The 14,882-nt window shown below is 36.2% G+C and overlaps 1 protein-coding gene across 10 annotated transcripts in view; it reads right to left on the bottom strand.

The window, feature by feature from the left end:
* ST3GAL3 (ST3 beta-galactoside alpha-2,3-sialyltransferase 3) overlaps positions 1 to 14,882 on the bottom strand; it is a 203,826-nt gene that overhangs the window by 38,800 nt on the left and 150,144 nt on the right. For all 10 annotated transcript variants that reach the window (XR_005554260.1, XM_039323074.1, XM_039323081.1 and 7 more), the window contains one exon: positions 11,753 to 11,899. Coding sequence is in view for 9 of the 10 variants with exons in the window: in XM_039323074.1 (XP_039179008.1) it covers positions 11,753 to 11,899 (147 nt within the window). In the remaining variant the exon portion in view is untranslated. The remainder of the gene's footprint in view (positions 1 to 11,752; positions 11,900 to 14,882) is intronic.

Genomic DNA, 14,882 nt, shown 5'->3' with positions numbered 1-14,882 from the left:
TCTGTATCTCATATCATTTTTTGTCTCTTCAGTTCTAGTGGTATTCCTGATGTCTCTGCAATCCATTTGATCAGTCTTTTTTCTTATCCTTAAATTTGTCTTGTGGTCTTACAATATTAGTTACCTTTTCCAAAACCAATATTCCTGTAAATTTTTTTCCACTTGGGTTAAATCATACTTCTTTGTTCTGTTAAGTTCCATCTTTGAGTCTCTATCCTCGAATTTGTGTTCAGTTATCTGTTTTATCTGCTCCTTCTCTATTGTTATTTCCTGGGATTTTTTTTTGTTATAAAGTTAAATTGGAGATGAATTGGTTTATATTTTCAAAGTTATTTTGGATTTCTTTGTGGTTTGAAGTCATTGTTGTTTGAATTAGTTGCAGCATCTCATATGTCTCCTCTTGAAAGGTATTTATTTTTTCTAGATAAGTTCTTTCTGCAAGTCTCTGATTTTCCATAGTGGTCAAGAATTGAGGTTTTCTTTTCTCTGCAAATAGCTTTAGAGCACAGGTGTCAAACTGCCGGCCCGTGGGCTGGACACTTCATCAGGAAAATGCACCCATCCCACTGCCGGCAATGGAGAAAAAGCTCCGATACATCGCGCAACATCACATGACGTCGCGAGTTTGACATGTCTGCTTTAGAGTCACAGTTTAGTAGATATTTATAATCCAAAAAGTTCAAAAAAGTTTCCTGAAGTTTATAATCCTCTTTGTCTGCAACCCAATTTGTTTTCTTTTTTGTCACAGCTGTTCTCTATGGTTATAGCTTTGAAGGTCACAAGCATAGGTTAGTTTTTTCCAGATTTTGCCAAGTCCTGTATAAAAGCCATAGCTGTCATAGTCTTTATCCACCACTAGATGTCAGCACCAGTTTATTTTTCAAATTATCAAAATAGAATATTGCCTTTAAAATGAGAATCTTAACCATTCAACAATTCCACATTTATCCAAATTTAGGTTTATATTCATTTCATTTCATTTCTGTATGTTTTGATCCTCCATAAAAGGTTTAATTCGCTGCTTCCATTAATAAGAGGGTGGGGCAAAAATCCCTCTCCTTCACAGTCAGAGGTTTTTTGTTTCTTGGGAATTTTTTTCCCAGGAAAGTTAATAAGTAGAATAGAGAAAACCGATGATCTTACCCAGATTCAAACACACTGTTTACAATCAGCTTAAAATAATGCTTTTTGACTCTGGTTGCTTGTAGCTTGGACTAGACTCTGAAGTTAGGCTAGCCTTTCTCCTGTTGATTTCTGGAAGGCTTCTCCTGGACTGATCGGGTTGTCCGTGGGACTTCCTTCCTTCTTTGCCGCCTCTTGGGGGCAGCTTCTGCCCCATTTAGAATCAGGGGTGTCAAACTGCCGGCCCATACGCCGGATGTGTCATGTGGAAACCACAACCACCCCATTGCCAGCAATGGCAAAACTGGCCCGATATGTTGCGAGTTTGACATTCTTGCCCTACAGAAAGAAATTCAGCCAGAGAGCACGGACCCCCGAAATCCTTTGGCTGCTGCAATACTGCGCACGACCAGAAGCACTTCTCTGGTTATTCTGAAGGCTACTACACAAATTAAAATAGCTTTATAATAAACTTTTCAAATAGCTGGCACATTGTGTAAAAATTGGTATACTATTTATTAACAAACACATCGCTTGAAAATCCCTCTTGCTGAACACTTTTTAAATCAGGGTTGTATATGTTCCCAGGCCACCTGCAGTTTGTAATCTCTCCCCCTTTTTTGGGGGAGCTTAAGTACTCCAGATGTTGCTTCAGCAATGTTTGACAGCAACTGCCAAGAAGCAGCATTGTAATTCTTGCTATTTTTCCATATAATACTAAAAATAAAAGAGTATAAATCTTATTTCAGTAATTAAACTAAGCCCAAAGAAAACAATAACATACCCTTCAAAAAATAGATAATCCCAGAAAGTTTGGTTTGAAATTTATATGGCAATCCCTGTCCATCTAAATGAAAAAAGGTAGTTTTTGAATGCCAAAACATTTCCATCCTGATCTAAATAACTGCATTTGCCACTGTGCATAAAGGAAAATAATATATTTTTATTTTAGAAATTTTTTTCCATCTTTTACTTCTCCAAAGAATTTCAAAAGCAGACTCTTACTTAAAATAATACATTTTCATAAGGTAGTTAAATATATTAAGATAAAGAGGCAGTAACTGAATGACAAATGTTTCATTAGCAATGTTATTTATGATCTTATATGGGCATAAATATGAATGGAGAACCTCCATTCTTCTATATATATATTTCAAATGAGACAGGGTATTTTCCTATTTTTGCCTGTGTGATTGCAAAGATTCCTGCAGTTGGAATTCAATGCCTTTAATCATTCTGAAAAAATTAAACAATGGAGAATTTTTTTGGCTGGGGCTTTTTTTTTTCCCCTTTGAAGGAAACTATGGCAGAATGGACTCTACCTTATCAGTTGTACTGTTCACAGAATTAATAGTTCAGGACAAAGTTAAGTTGAGACTCTGAGGATAAGAAAATAAGATGATAAGAAGAATCCTAGATGAAGGAGTTAGGGAAGACTGGTTTTCCAATCAAAATGCAAGCAGAAAGAAGAAACTTCGGCAGAGAAAGCTTTTCCTAATTCTTTCCCCACTATTTATAGCCTGCTAATCCACTGTGGCAAACAAACAAACAAATCAATCCATCATAACTGAGAACAACTTCTCTGGAAAGAAACTGATACAGAATAGTCTGTAAGAGACATGGTTTTACTAGCTTACAGCAGAAACATGTTTAATTATTTAAACCAGAAATTAAAAGATCTACAGTTCTCAGAAAATAGACCAGCCACTGCCCACCAAAAACATTCAGACAGACTGAATGCAAGTCCTTAGATGCACATGTGGGCAAAACACCCTTAGGACTAAACTACAAAACAACCAGGAAGGTGACAATCCTATGAATCATGGAGATTTCCTGATCTCAGGTTAATCCCTAAGGGAATGGAAGCTGCCAGAACATGACAAAAGTATAAAGCCATGACTTGAAATGTAATGCTAATGCAATAAATTTATTAACAAGCCTGAAGTAGCTTGAATGGCAGAAAGTCATTAATGCTTTTAAAAGCCCAACCTACAACTCTCAATTATGGACAAAAAAATATATAAAGAACCAAACAATTGCAAAATAGTTTTAAAAGCTGAAGGGATCACTCACATCAAGTTTCTTAATTTATGGAAATAAATGTTTAGGTTTAGATTTCATGTTTCACTTTTAGTTACTGTTTTAGTCAATTTTATTCTGTAAGGCTTATTTTTTATTCTATTTATTGTCTTTTTATTGTGTAAATTTTCTATGCTGCCCAGAGTCCGGTTGACTTCAGTAATAAATATATCAGGAAATGTATATAAAAACAACTAAAACAATGAGAATCCAGATAAAGAATTTCAATAGCGTCTCATGAATTTTTGATCAGTCTAGTAAGATGTATTATTGGATACCTTAATAATCACCTATTTTAAATTTGATTTAAGCAGCCGGTGGAAGCTGTTCATATCCATGTGAAATTAAATGCTTATTTATATTAGTATTTGATGACGGGATGATTGAGCACTAGGAATAAGAAAAAAAGGCAATATTATCCATGAAATATTGGTTTAAACAAATAACAGGCAACAGGATATTGTTATCTCACACAAAACAAAATGCCATATCTTGCCTATAACTCTCTAAAACTTGATCTTAAACCAATTTATGTCAGGAAAAATCACACAGTTTCCCTCTACAGTAGAAAAATATTCCATCATGTGTGAAAGTTCCACCCATATATCTTCTGCTATAAATATGCAATTTTAAAAGCTACTTTGTTCTGCTTCCTAAATGTGAAATATTGTGTAAAGGTTGCAAACAATAATTACACAGTTTATACAGGCAGTCCTGGGGTTACGTAGTTGGGACCAGGAATGCCATCACTAAGCAATGTGGTCATAAAGTGTGACATCTTTTCTGTATAACTAGTCCCAGTGTCAAGTTGTTCTTGCTTAATAAGCCACAATATTATTGGTAGAAAACCACATTTGCTAGTGAAGGTAGTAAAAATGTCCTCAGCTGCCCTCATCTTTCTCTTGCTACCTGCAAAGGCAAAGTAGTTAGTCAAAATATTAAGCCAAGAAAAGAAAAAGATTTCCAACAGAGAGAGCTTACAAGATGGCTTTGAGCATAGCTGAGAATTTGTGTTCCATTGTGTTCCATTTCACAGAATGCCATTCTTCTCTTGAGGCCCTTAAATTTACATCTGCTCCTGAATTGTTTCAAATATATATATGTGTCATCTTGCATTGTGAGATGAGTCACATATAAATTTGATAGATAGATAGATAGATAGATAGATAGATAGATAGATAGATAGATAGATATGTCACCACTATCAAAGTCAGTTCTACTAAATATAGTTGGTAGCAGAGTCAACTAGTTACATATATATTTCAACCAAAGCTATCTATTTTTGATTACAAAACTACTAGAACATTAATTAGAATTGAAAAAAATATATATCATTGTTGTAATGGTTTGGGTAAACATATTCAGAACATTTAATTGCTGATTGTCAACAAAATTTCCAAAATTATTTCCAAGTTTTAACAGTTTCTGACAGCTCTAGTTTCTCATGCTGGAAGTTATTGATTTCAGCTTAATTCTATGGGCAGCATTTCTCATCAGGACAACTAACTGACTAAAATGACAGCACAAGCTTAGCTTATAAATTACCCAGGACCACACAATGAGTCTATTATCACTCCTAAAAAATAGATTCCAGACCGTACATCTGACATTATAATGCACAGAACAAAAAAATAAGATAAACCCTGCACATTTAAGATTGATATAAAAAGGATTAATAAGAATATATTGTGTAAGTTAATCAGCACAAGTGGGATTGTACAGTCCCAAAAAATAAATAATCTTATGATAACCATAATGGTATGTTAGTTCTAAACCATATACAGTTTTGAAGTTATAGCTAGCATATTCCTTTCATCCCCTAAAAAGATAGAAAATGGAACTGTTATTTGAATCGTATTTATGCCCCAATAATGATAGTATTAGGAAAGAGGAATAAGATTTCCAGTCAAGAACAGAACTCGCCAAATATTCAGTAAAGCCAAATCTTCAATTAGTGTCCTCATTTCCAAAGCCAAAGGCAGTTCTGCTTTAAAATTAAGTGTCCAATCTGGAATGGATCTTTCGTCCATTGTTATTGCATAAGCGCTATTACATTTTGCAGTATTATTCAGTTTCATCTGGAAAAAATTATAGGTACAAAGTAGATATAAATGTTCCTACACATACTCATTTATTAAATCCTGAATGAAATGCTATGGGCTCAGCCTTGAACCATTACCTTCTGCCTTCTCAGTCCTGTTGAAAAACCCTAAAATTACAATGTTAATTGGCAGCACATTGTTACCATATGTGGCATAGTTATAGCACCCTGAAGTTTATTTAAGCTTGGAAAGAGGAATGGAATATTTCAACCCTTTATAAGGAATTCAAATTGGCCCTACCATAGTTATTAACGATATTATCTACTTCAAGTTGTGTGTTCCTATGACACCTCTTGGTATACCTCTGGATGTATTCATGACAGGCACTCCGTGAGAGGACTCTGATTACACAGACTTTTATTAATTCTTTAAGACTTTTTGATCTAGTTCTGTATACAAGAGAACATTTCATAAATACAAGCTAACAAAATCCTGCTAAGTTAGTATTAGGAGTGAATCTTCATAGTAAAGATATTGCAAGGTTTTGGCTCACATAACAAGCCTTAATTTCATTCCTAGCACCAATTTAGTAGGACTGTGCTGTGTATCACTCTCTCTGGTAGTGAACTTAACTAACAGCTGCCAGCAAGATTGAATATTATTGTATGAGCCTTCTAAAAATCAAGATAGGAAGTATCAGTGTGCTATGTGGGATTACAAGGTTTACATAAGTATAAAAAATAAGAACAGACAAACCAAAAGCATTCAGTGAAGCATTCAATAGCCTTGGAATGGGGCTACCAATTTGAAAAGGAAAATAAGGGGGGGGGGGAGGAATGGAATAGAATGAAGTATTTTAAAGGAAATATTAACTAGCCAGAGCTGTGGTTGATGCTATTATGAATATGATCACATTCTATCTAGGAGTTACATTCAGAAGGTTCATAAATAAAGGTCTAGCTCTATATGTACTATGATACAAATAGAACTAGAGCCTTATTCACGAACCTTCTGAATGTAACTTCTAGATAGAAAGAACAGAGGATGCATCACCGTAGGACAGGGGTGTCAAACTGCCGGCCCTTGGGCCGGTTTCATTGTACCAAAGTCGTGCCCATCCCATTGCCGGCAATGCAAAAAGAGTCACGATATGTCGCAACACATCATGTGACATAGCAAGTTTGACACCCGTGCCCTAGGAGAACTTCTTTTCAGCCCTCTGCATAAAATTTTGTAAACCTGCAGAACTTCATACCCTGAAGAAAATAACATAGTTGACTAGAGGATTCTGGGAGTTGAAGTCCACACAGCTTAAAGTTGCCAAAGTTGAGAAACAATGATCTACACAGAAAAGAGGATACAGTACCTCTGCCAGATCCATTATAAAATCTCTGCCAGATCCAATCATGCTTTTCCTTATGGTTACATTGCATATTGTTTTTATATGTGAAAGCACTGCTCATGAATGCATGAAGTTCCTGTTGAATGGAAACATAAGGCCTTGGCTTGGATCACTATTGTCACTACACAAGGAACATTGCCCTGATTTTCCAAATCTCTACACCTGCATCGCTATTTCACATTGTTTTATATAAATTCCCAGAACATTTAGTTTATTGTTTGTTTCGTGTGACAGAGACCATTGGCAAAATCTGTTTTCTTAAAGTTCCATAAACTAAACTATTTAAAAAATGTCCAAGCAGGCTTTCGTGAAATGAAACATCAGGTTTTAATTAAAAACCTCCCTGGTTGATTTTGCCAATCTGATATATATATATATAAATACAATTTATCTAATCCTCACAAAGTTAGATTCACAACATATTCTTCCACAGTATCTCATTTCCACTCCAAACAAAATGTAATTGCTTGAATGTTTAAGATAATACATTTCGAAATACAAATAAGAAATAAATTAAGAAAAAGTGGATGGCAAAGATTTATATGTGTTTTGTTTCTCCAAAAGACTAAAAACGTTCCCTTAAAAATGATGCTGTGTAAGATGAAAAAAAGTTGGAACTTCAATATGCTTTGAATACACATGTATAATCCAGTGTGGAAATTATTTGCTAAGGTAGAGCATATTTTCATAGTAAGAGACCTCTTGCCATGAGAGGGAGGTGTGGGCGTGAGGAATAGCAAAAGTTTTATTTATTACTTATACAGAGAGTACATTCTTATAAACATGCTAACGGGCAGAACATAGTAAGTTTAACTCCTTTATTGCATCCTTTTTCTGAATCTAGCCATTAGTATGTACCTGCTTAGGCTTATGAAGTCACTACATTGGCAAAAAGTAAAATAAAATGAAAATAAATACTTAAAGGACCCACTCTATGTGTTCTGAGATTACTCCTACCTAGCAAGTATTAAAAATTGACTTACTGCTGTATGAGATCAGACCTATTGAGACAGCCAAGAAACAAACTCTATAGCTTTTTTGATATCTAGTTGTAGTTTCTCCTTTTCTTTCCATTTTTAGTGGGAAGGACTGGAGTACTGTCACCACCTCATTTTTATCTATTAAGAATGTGTATTAACAAATTTATCTTCCTGAAACAATCAATATATATTAAATAAGTAGTTAAAATACATCTATAATAAATACAATTTATCCTTGCTATTCCTTGAATTAAAAAAATTGATAATGCTAGGAATAAGACCACAGAATCAATCTGATATGACAATTCTTCCCTGTAAATGCTAAACTCAGGAACTGAACAGATACACAACTGTCTATGAAAATTACTGTTTTTTAAAATGGAACAGAAAAACTAAAATATATAGGTGGCAGAGATGCATGCTATTCTATCAGTTTCACTATAAGGAGTGAAAAGCATTATATGAGATATTTATGAGAAAATCTACAATGGGTCCCTCAGCAATTTTATTCTTTTTTTATTATAGTTATATCCTATTGCAATATGTTGATTCTTGGAATGTAAACTTTCACATAATCTATTTAACACGCTAGAAAATTCAATATAGTGCATATTACATTCCCTCAAGTTTAGAACATTTAAATGTATTTGCAAGTATGATGGGTAAAGAATTAAAAAAAGAGCACAGTGAGAATGAATGCATCCTTATTATCACTTCTTCCCTACTATGATACTAGTTTAGTTTTATTTAAAGTCATAAACCAGCTGCCAGAGAATTCTAAAGGAACAGACAATACAGAGACTAGAGACAAAAAAATTATAGTTTAAAAAAATAAATGCTATATAATGTTAATATGTAAAAGTTTATAAAGGATCAAGGAAGCGTATTAATCATGTACATAATGTGAAAGTAATTGGACTGTGTAGATTATTAATATTTAAAAACGGCAAGGCCTTAATTTGTTCCCTTCACATTTCCCAATAGCAATTAGTCAACATTTGTCTACCTCTATGGAAAGCCTTCTAGAGATACTTTCTCTAGATTGTCTTCTGCAGATAGACATTACCTTTCTAGTCCATTGACCTCAGGACTATTATACAGATAGTCCTTCCCTTATGACCATAATAAAGCCTGCTCATTACGGTCACAAGGAGTGATGATTGTTAAGCAAGACAGCCTCACTTAATGGCTTACTCCAGGGGTAGGCAACCTTGGCTCTTTTATGACTCGTGGACTTCAACTCCCAGAATTCCTGAGCCAGCCATGCTGAGGGGAAAGGGAGAGGTTTCCAAGCTGAGCCATGCAGGCTCAGGAATTCTGGGAGTTGAAGTCCACGAGTCATAAAAGAGCCAAGGTTGCCTACCCCTGGCCTACTCAAACTTCCCCACTCTCCCAAACAAAGCTTTCCTCAGCACTGCACAGACCATTTCATGGAAGCAGAACCAAGGGGTCCATCCCTGGGCCATGTGGCAGTTTCCTGAAAGAGGCCCCTGCAAGGACAGGATGGAGAGGAGAGAGGCTGCAGCATCCCTGCAATCAGTCTTAAAAGCAGAGGCCACATCAGATAGCCTGGACACTTTAGCTCAGAGCTGTCAAACTCAATTTCACTGAGGACCGCATCAGCATTGCAGTTGTCCTCGGGGGGGGGGCAGGTAGGTGTGGCCAGGGTGGGCATGGCCTACTGGGTCGGCGTGGCTGGAGTTGGTGTGACCTACTGGGTGGGCATGGCCAGCTCTACATTGTTTGCGTCAAGGGTGCCTGTGGGGGCCTGGGCAGGAGTGGGACAGATCTGAGGGTCTCTGGCAGAAGGGGTGGGACCAGGGCAAGTGTCAAGGCATGATCCACTGAAGAGACTCACTGTTCCTTTCAGGCCATACGGGAGGGCTGGATGTTGCCGCGGGCTTCCCAGAGCCCTGGGCAGCAGAGGTCAAATGCCCAGCCCGGCTCTCAAGCACCCACGGCACCAAGCCCAGCCCCACTACCCCAAGGGGGTGCCCAGCTGCACTTACCTCCTCCTCAAGGCTGCTGCTGCTGTGCTTGCTCTCCTTGTGGAGCTAAGATTGAATGCATTTCAGCATAGATGGAAATTGTACATTGGCTCCTGGGTGGCCTGGACTGGGGCCAAGGCAGCAGGGGCCATTCCCTCAGTTTCCAGGATGACTTCGTAGGCCACATGAAACCACATCGCGGGCCACATCCGGGCCCCGGGCCTTGTGTTTGACATGTCTGCTTTAGCTTATTGTATTAATTTTGAGCACTAAGCACTGAATAAGGGGCATTTCAATAAGATATGCTGTCCCCTGAGCTACTGGAAAACTTATGTTGAAACCATTAAACAAATTAATGTAATATTCCTAGCCCAGGGGTAGGCAACCTTGGCTCTTTTATGACTCGTGGATTTCAACTCCCAGAATTCCTGAGCCAGCTATGGGAGTTGAAGTCCATGAGTCATAAAAGAGCCAAGGTTGCCTACCCCTGTCCTAGCCTGAAAACAAACACAACCTCTCTTGGTTTGCATTTGCATTTGCTTTCTTATATAACTTATATAAATGGCATTGGTAAGATATTAAATCTTTCCAGGGAAAAGCTTTTTGCTATAGCACTTAGAGATGCTAATTAAACAATTAGCTCAATTAAATATTCTTTCTCCCAAACCACATTCATAATAGCAGGAGATTTCTCTCCAATCCTTACAGGGATCAATGTTGAGGACACATTGCTTTAATTAATTAAAATAGGTTTGACTAAACCTAAGGAATCAAATACAGATTGAAAGACCATAATATATAAGATCAAGTTTGATTCCTTTTTTCCAGGTTAACCAGAAGTTATCCAAAAAAGTCAAGGAGGCTGAAGATCAACTTTGCCCTAAACCTAAGGCAAAAAAAAAAAAAAACTACACGAGAGCCTTTACAGAAGCAAGTGCTGATTCCTGGTGTAACTAGAAATAATATATATTATAAGAGACTCAGAATACAGAAATTAAAAATGTTGATTGGACTACATTGGTCTTGGTCTTGAGTCTTTATAGGAGCAATTCTGGGAATCATGAAACAAAAAAGTAATCTTTTTAGCACCAAGGAGAACTAAAATGGATTTGTGAATCAAACTTAGCAAGATGGAATTTATTATTTTCCAGAATATAAAAATTAAAAAAGAATGTAGCCAAAACACAATCTTGTTTAACTTCTTTCTAGATGAGAAGTGACTCAAAAAGACAAGCAGGGACATTTATAATTTCTTTGAAGGTTCTCTTGAAGGGAGTGTTCATGGTTAAAATTAGGAGTTTTCAATCAACAGCAGATATTGTCAGCTTCATCCAAAAGCCCCCAAAGTCTGATATCACTAGTTTTTATATGAGCTACTTGAAAACTTATGTTGAAACCATTAAACAAATTAATGTAATATTCCTAGCCTGAAAACAAACAAGATACTTGGCAATTCCCACCTGCTAGGAAAGCTGCAAATACAATCATAATTGGTAATAATAATAATAATAATAATAATAATAATAATAATAATAATAATAGTTGGAAGGGACCTTGGAGGTCATCTAGTCCAACCCCCTGTTCAGGCAGGAAACCCTATACCATTTTGGACAAATGGCTGTCTAGTCTCTTCTTAAAGACTTCCAGTGTTGGAGCATTCACTGCTTCTGGAGGCAGGTTGTTCTACTGGTTAATTGTCCTAACTGTCAGGAAGTTTCTCCTTAGTTCTAGGTTGCTTCTCTCCTTGATTAGTTTCCATCCGTTGCTTCTTGTCCTGCTCAAACTACTCAAACGTAATGGAACACCATATATGTGCATGCCATATGTGTGATCTGGCTAGTTCTATGGATTTTCATACTCTATTTAACATTAAAATTTGCATACATCTTTCATTTTGTGATTATTTTTTATTATTCCTGAGTGGTTTCTAGCTTTTTTAAAAACCATTATCAACATTTACTATCAGCATATTGAACACTGCACAAAATCTAAAAGTGATAGAGTTCTCATCCATTCACTAATATATCGATGAGAATTTAGAGCAGGGAAGAATGTACTAGATTATTAGGTTTGATTTCCCATTTTCAGTACAAAAGAGTGCAAGGGTCATATCGGGGATAGGCTCCAGCATACACTTACCCCTCTGCCCATCAGGCCATTGTTGAAAGGAAGGCCAATAAAACTGAAGGCTGCCTCCTGTATAAAATATGGATTCAGGATTCGGATCTCATGCGGCTCTCTTGGAACATGGGTTGCCACAGATTTCCAGAAGCCATCAGAAGCACTCTGTAAAAATGCAAAGAGCCATTGCAGATGGTTAGAGAACCCAAGTCCTGATTTCCTTTTGAATTCACCAGAACTGTATAAAGGAAATACAAATTAGGAATTGCATCTGGAATCTAACTGCTAATTGTGATAAAAATTGGAAAACAATGTAAGGAACTAAAATAATGGGTCTGTTTCAACTAGTCTTATTTGGATCTTTAAGATAGATTCTATCCGTAGATTCAGCTATCTTTGGAAATTACACGTGATTTATAATCCAGGCCTTGTTAATGAACGCAACTGTTTAGAAAACAGAGGGCGCAATGCATATTGGGGGGGCGGGGAAATCACTAGTAGTGTAGCTTGATTGATCTCACAAACTAAGCACATTTAGTTGGAGGATTCTCTGGGAATTCAAGGGCTAGACACGAATTTTTAAAAAATCCTGGAAAGACTAACACTAACAAGTAAACTGCAATCACAAGAAATTAAATTGTGCTTAAGGACATTTTAATTTTGATTGAAATACTGTACACAACATTTACAATAAATAATTTACACAGAGAGCCTTCATACTTCAAAGATTTTATTTCAAAACTTTTACACAAGACACGCTCCTCTAATGGAACACAACTCCTTAGTAGAAAGAAGAGATGCATTCAATAATTGCATGGGTATGAACATATATTATATCCATATCCATGCACACTCTTTGCTTTTCTGAAATAATGAGAAAAATGAAACTTAACTCAAGATATGCTTAGAAGAAAAAAATACAATCCCGCTGGGCTGTTCCCTAGACTGACCACCAAGACTGGTAGTATATTCTTTTGTTTTCACAGTGAACTATATAGACAGTGTGCCCTTTGCACTTGTGGACTGTAGGGAAAACAGAATGTCTACAGAAAAAAGCACCTCATAAATCCAGGACAGGGAGAACTCTGACAGATTAGGAAACTAGGCTCTCAGCTCATGTCCAAAATGGATTACATATCTTTATTTACTATAGTTTGGTCTCTGTTTCTTATGGTACCCAAGGGAAAAAGAATTATTTGAAAATCTACTACTGAGGAAAGATTAGTGGAGACACATCAAGTAATTACAGAGTGTCTGCTGTAGCATTGATCTCTTCCAAAATAATCATTTTTTAAAAAATCTTGTTAAAAATACACTAGTCCTGGAACATAGTGAGTCATGTAAGATTGAGATCATATTTCCAATGAGCTCCACCAACACACTCCCCAGTGGATCTAGAAACATGCCAATTTTACAACACAGTAAAATCAGAAATTGCTCCAGAGGTTTTATCTATTTCAAATTAAAACCTGCAAATGTACAATTAACAAACTGTTTTTAATAATTCCCATGAGTCATTCATTATTACCTGCTTCCAAAAAGAGTTATAAAATCTACTGGGATTTAATGATCAGCTAACAAAAAGAATCCAATGGGCACTGTACTGATTCCTATTCTTTCTTTCCTTTGTCTTCTTTTCTCCTTCTATCCACTGAGACTGTTCTTCACTTTAAATTTTTATGGTTATCTAGAAATGGTTAAATTGTATATGGGAAAAATCTTCCTGATAGATGCCTTGAACCAGGAGAGTACAATACATAGTCCTTCATTTATAAACACAATTGAACCTGAAATTTCTGTTGCTAATTAAGACAGTTGTTAAGGCAGTAACCCAGTTGTTAAGTGAATCTGGCTTCCCCATTGATTTTGTTTGTCAGAAGGTGGCAAAGGTGATCACATGATATTGAGACACTGCAACCATTATAAATATGAGTTAGTTGCCAAGCATCTGAATTTTGATCATGTGACCATGGGGGTGCTGTAATGGTCATTGTGAAAAACAATCATAAGTTACTTTTTTTAGTGACATTGTTACTTTGGTCACTAAATGAACTGTTGTGTGTTGCAGACTACCTATAATGTATTTGCGCTGTTGGAGAGAGCCTGCTATAACTTTCCATATAAATTCATATACTTATATTAAAAACTTCTGCATAAGGCTGAGGCAAATCTCTATTTGATAACATGGGAGAAGATCATGGCATATGAAGCAAATGATTCATATATAGTAATATTTGCATAAGCCACATTGTAATAACACTTGATTATTGCATATGATCAAAGCCAGTAATATTCATATGGCAAACGTGTGTGTGTGTGTTTATGAAAAAAATGTTCTTACCAACATACATGATTTATTACTTTAAAGATGAAACACTCGCCTCTCCAGCACAAAAGAAATATTAAAAATATGCACATTTTGGGGGATCAGAGTTCAAAGAGATATATCGTACAGATCAGCAAGTATTTGAGTATACTGATACGGAAATAAATGTAAATGAAAACTGGATGGGAGAAATGTTGCAGCCTCCTTGGGGGGGAAAATCCTCATTTGTTTTTACCCTTAAAATTTAATTAATAAATTTTATTTAATAAATGTAATCACATTACGTCTATTCCCCTAACTAGGCCGCATTCTCTGATTGGGTAATATAATTTATGTTTCTAGTTGAAAAAGTAGGAAGCAGTAGGCTGAGGTTGGTAGCATAGATTCCAGTTGAAGGATAATACTGTTGAGTGGGTTTTGTTTTAATTTGGGCTTTGTCAGGTCAAAAAATATAGTAACTTTGATTTAAAACTATTAAAGACTTCTTAAAAATGAGATTGTAAAATTTATGACCCTGAGCCACATGAAGTCTCCCCCTAAGTCTTGAGCATGATCCCTCTGTGGTGTCAATGATCAAACATGGAGGTGGTAATATCAACATTTGGTGGTTCTTTGCTCTCTCAAACCTGGACAACTTGCCATCATTGAAGGAAGCATGAATTCTGCCACAATCCTCAAATATTACTGAGCCGAAGCAGTTCACCATGGAGGAATGGATCAAAAGTCCTATACAGTGACACAAAAAACTGATTACTAGTTGCAACTTCTGCAACTACAATTACTAAACCTAAGAGGATAATTAGTTTTTCACATTGGCATGTG

Source organism: Crotalus tigris, unplaced genomic scaffold, assembly GCF_016545835.1.
Source record: "Crotalus tigris isolate CLP2741 ecotype Arizona unplaced genomic scaffold, ASM1654583v1 scf7180000024167.7108832, whole genome shotgun sequence".
NCBI lineage: Eukaryota > Metazoa > Chordata > Lepidosauria > Squamata > Viperidae > Crotalus > Crotalus tigris.
This window is presented reverse-complemented; position numbering and strand designations above follow the sequence as displayed.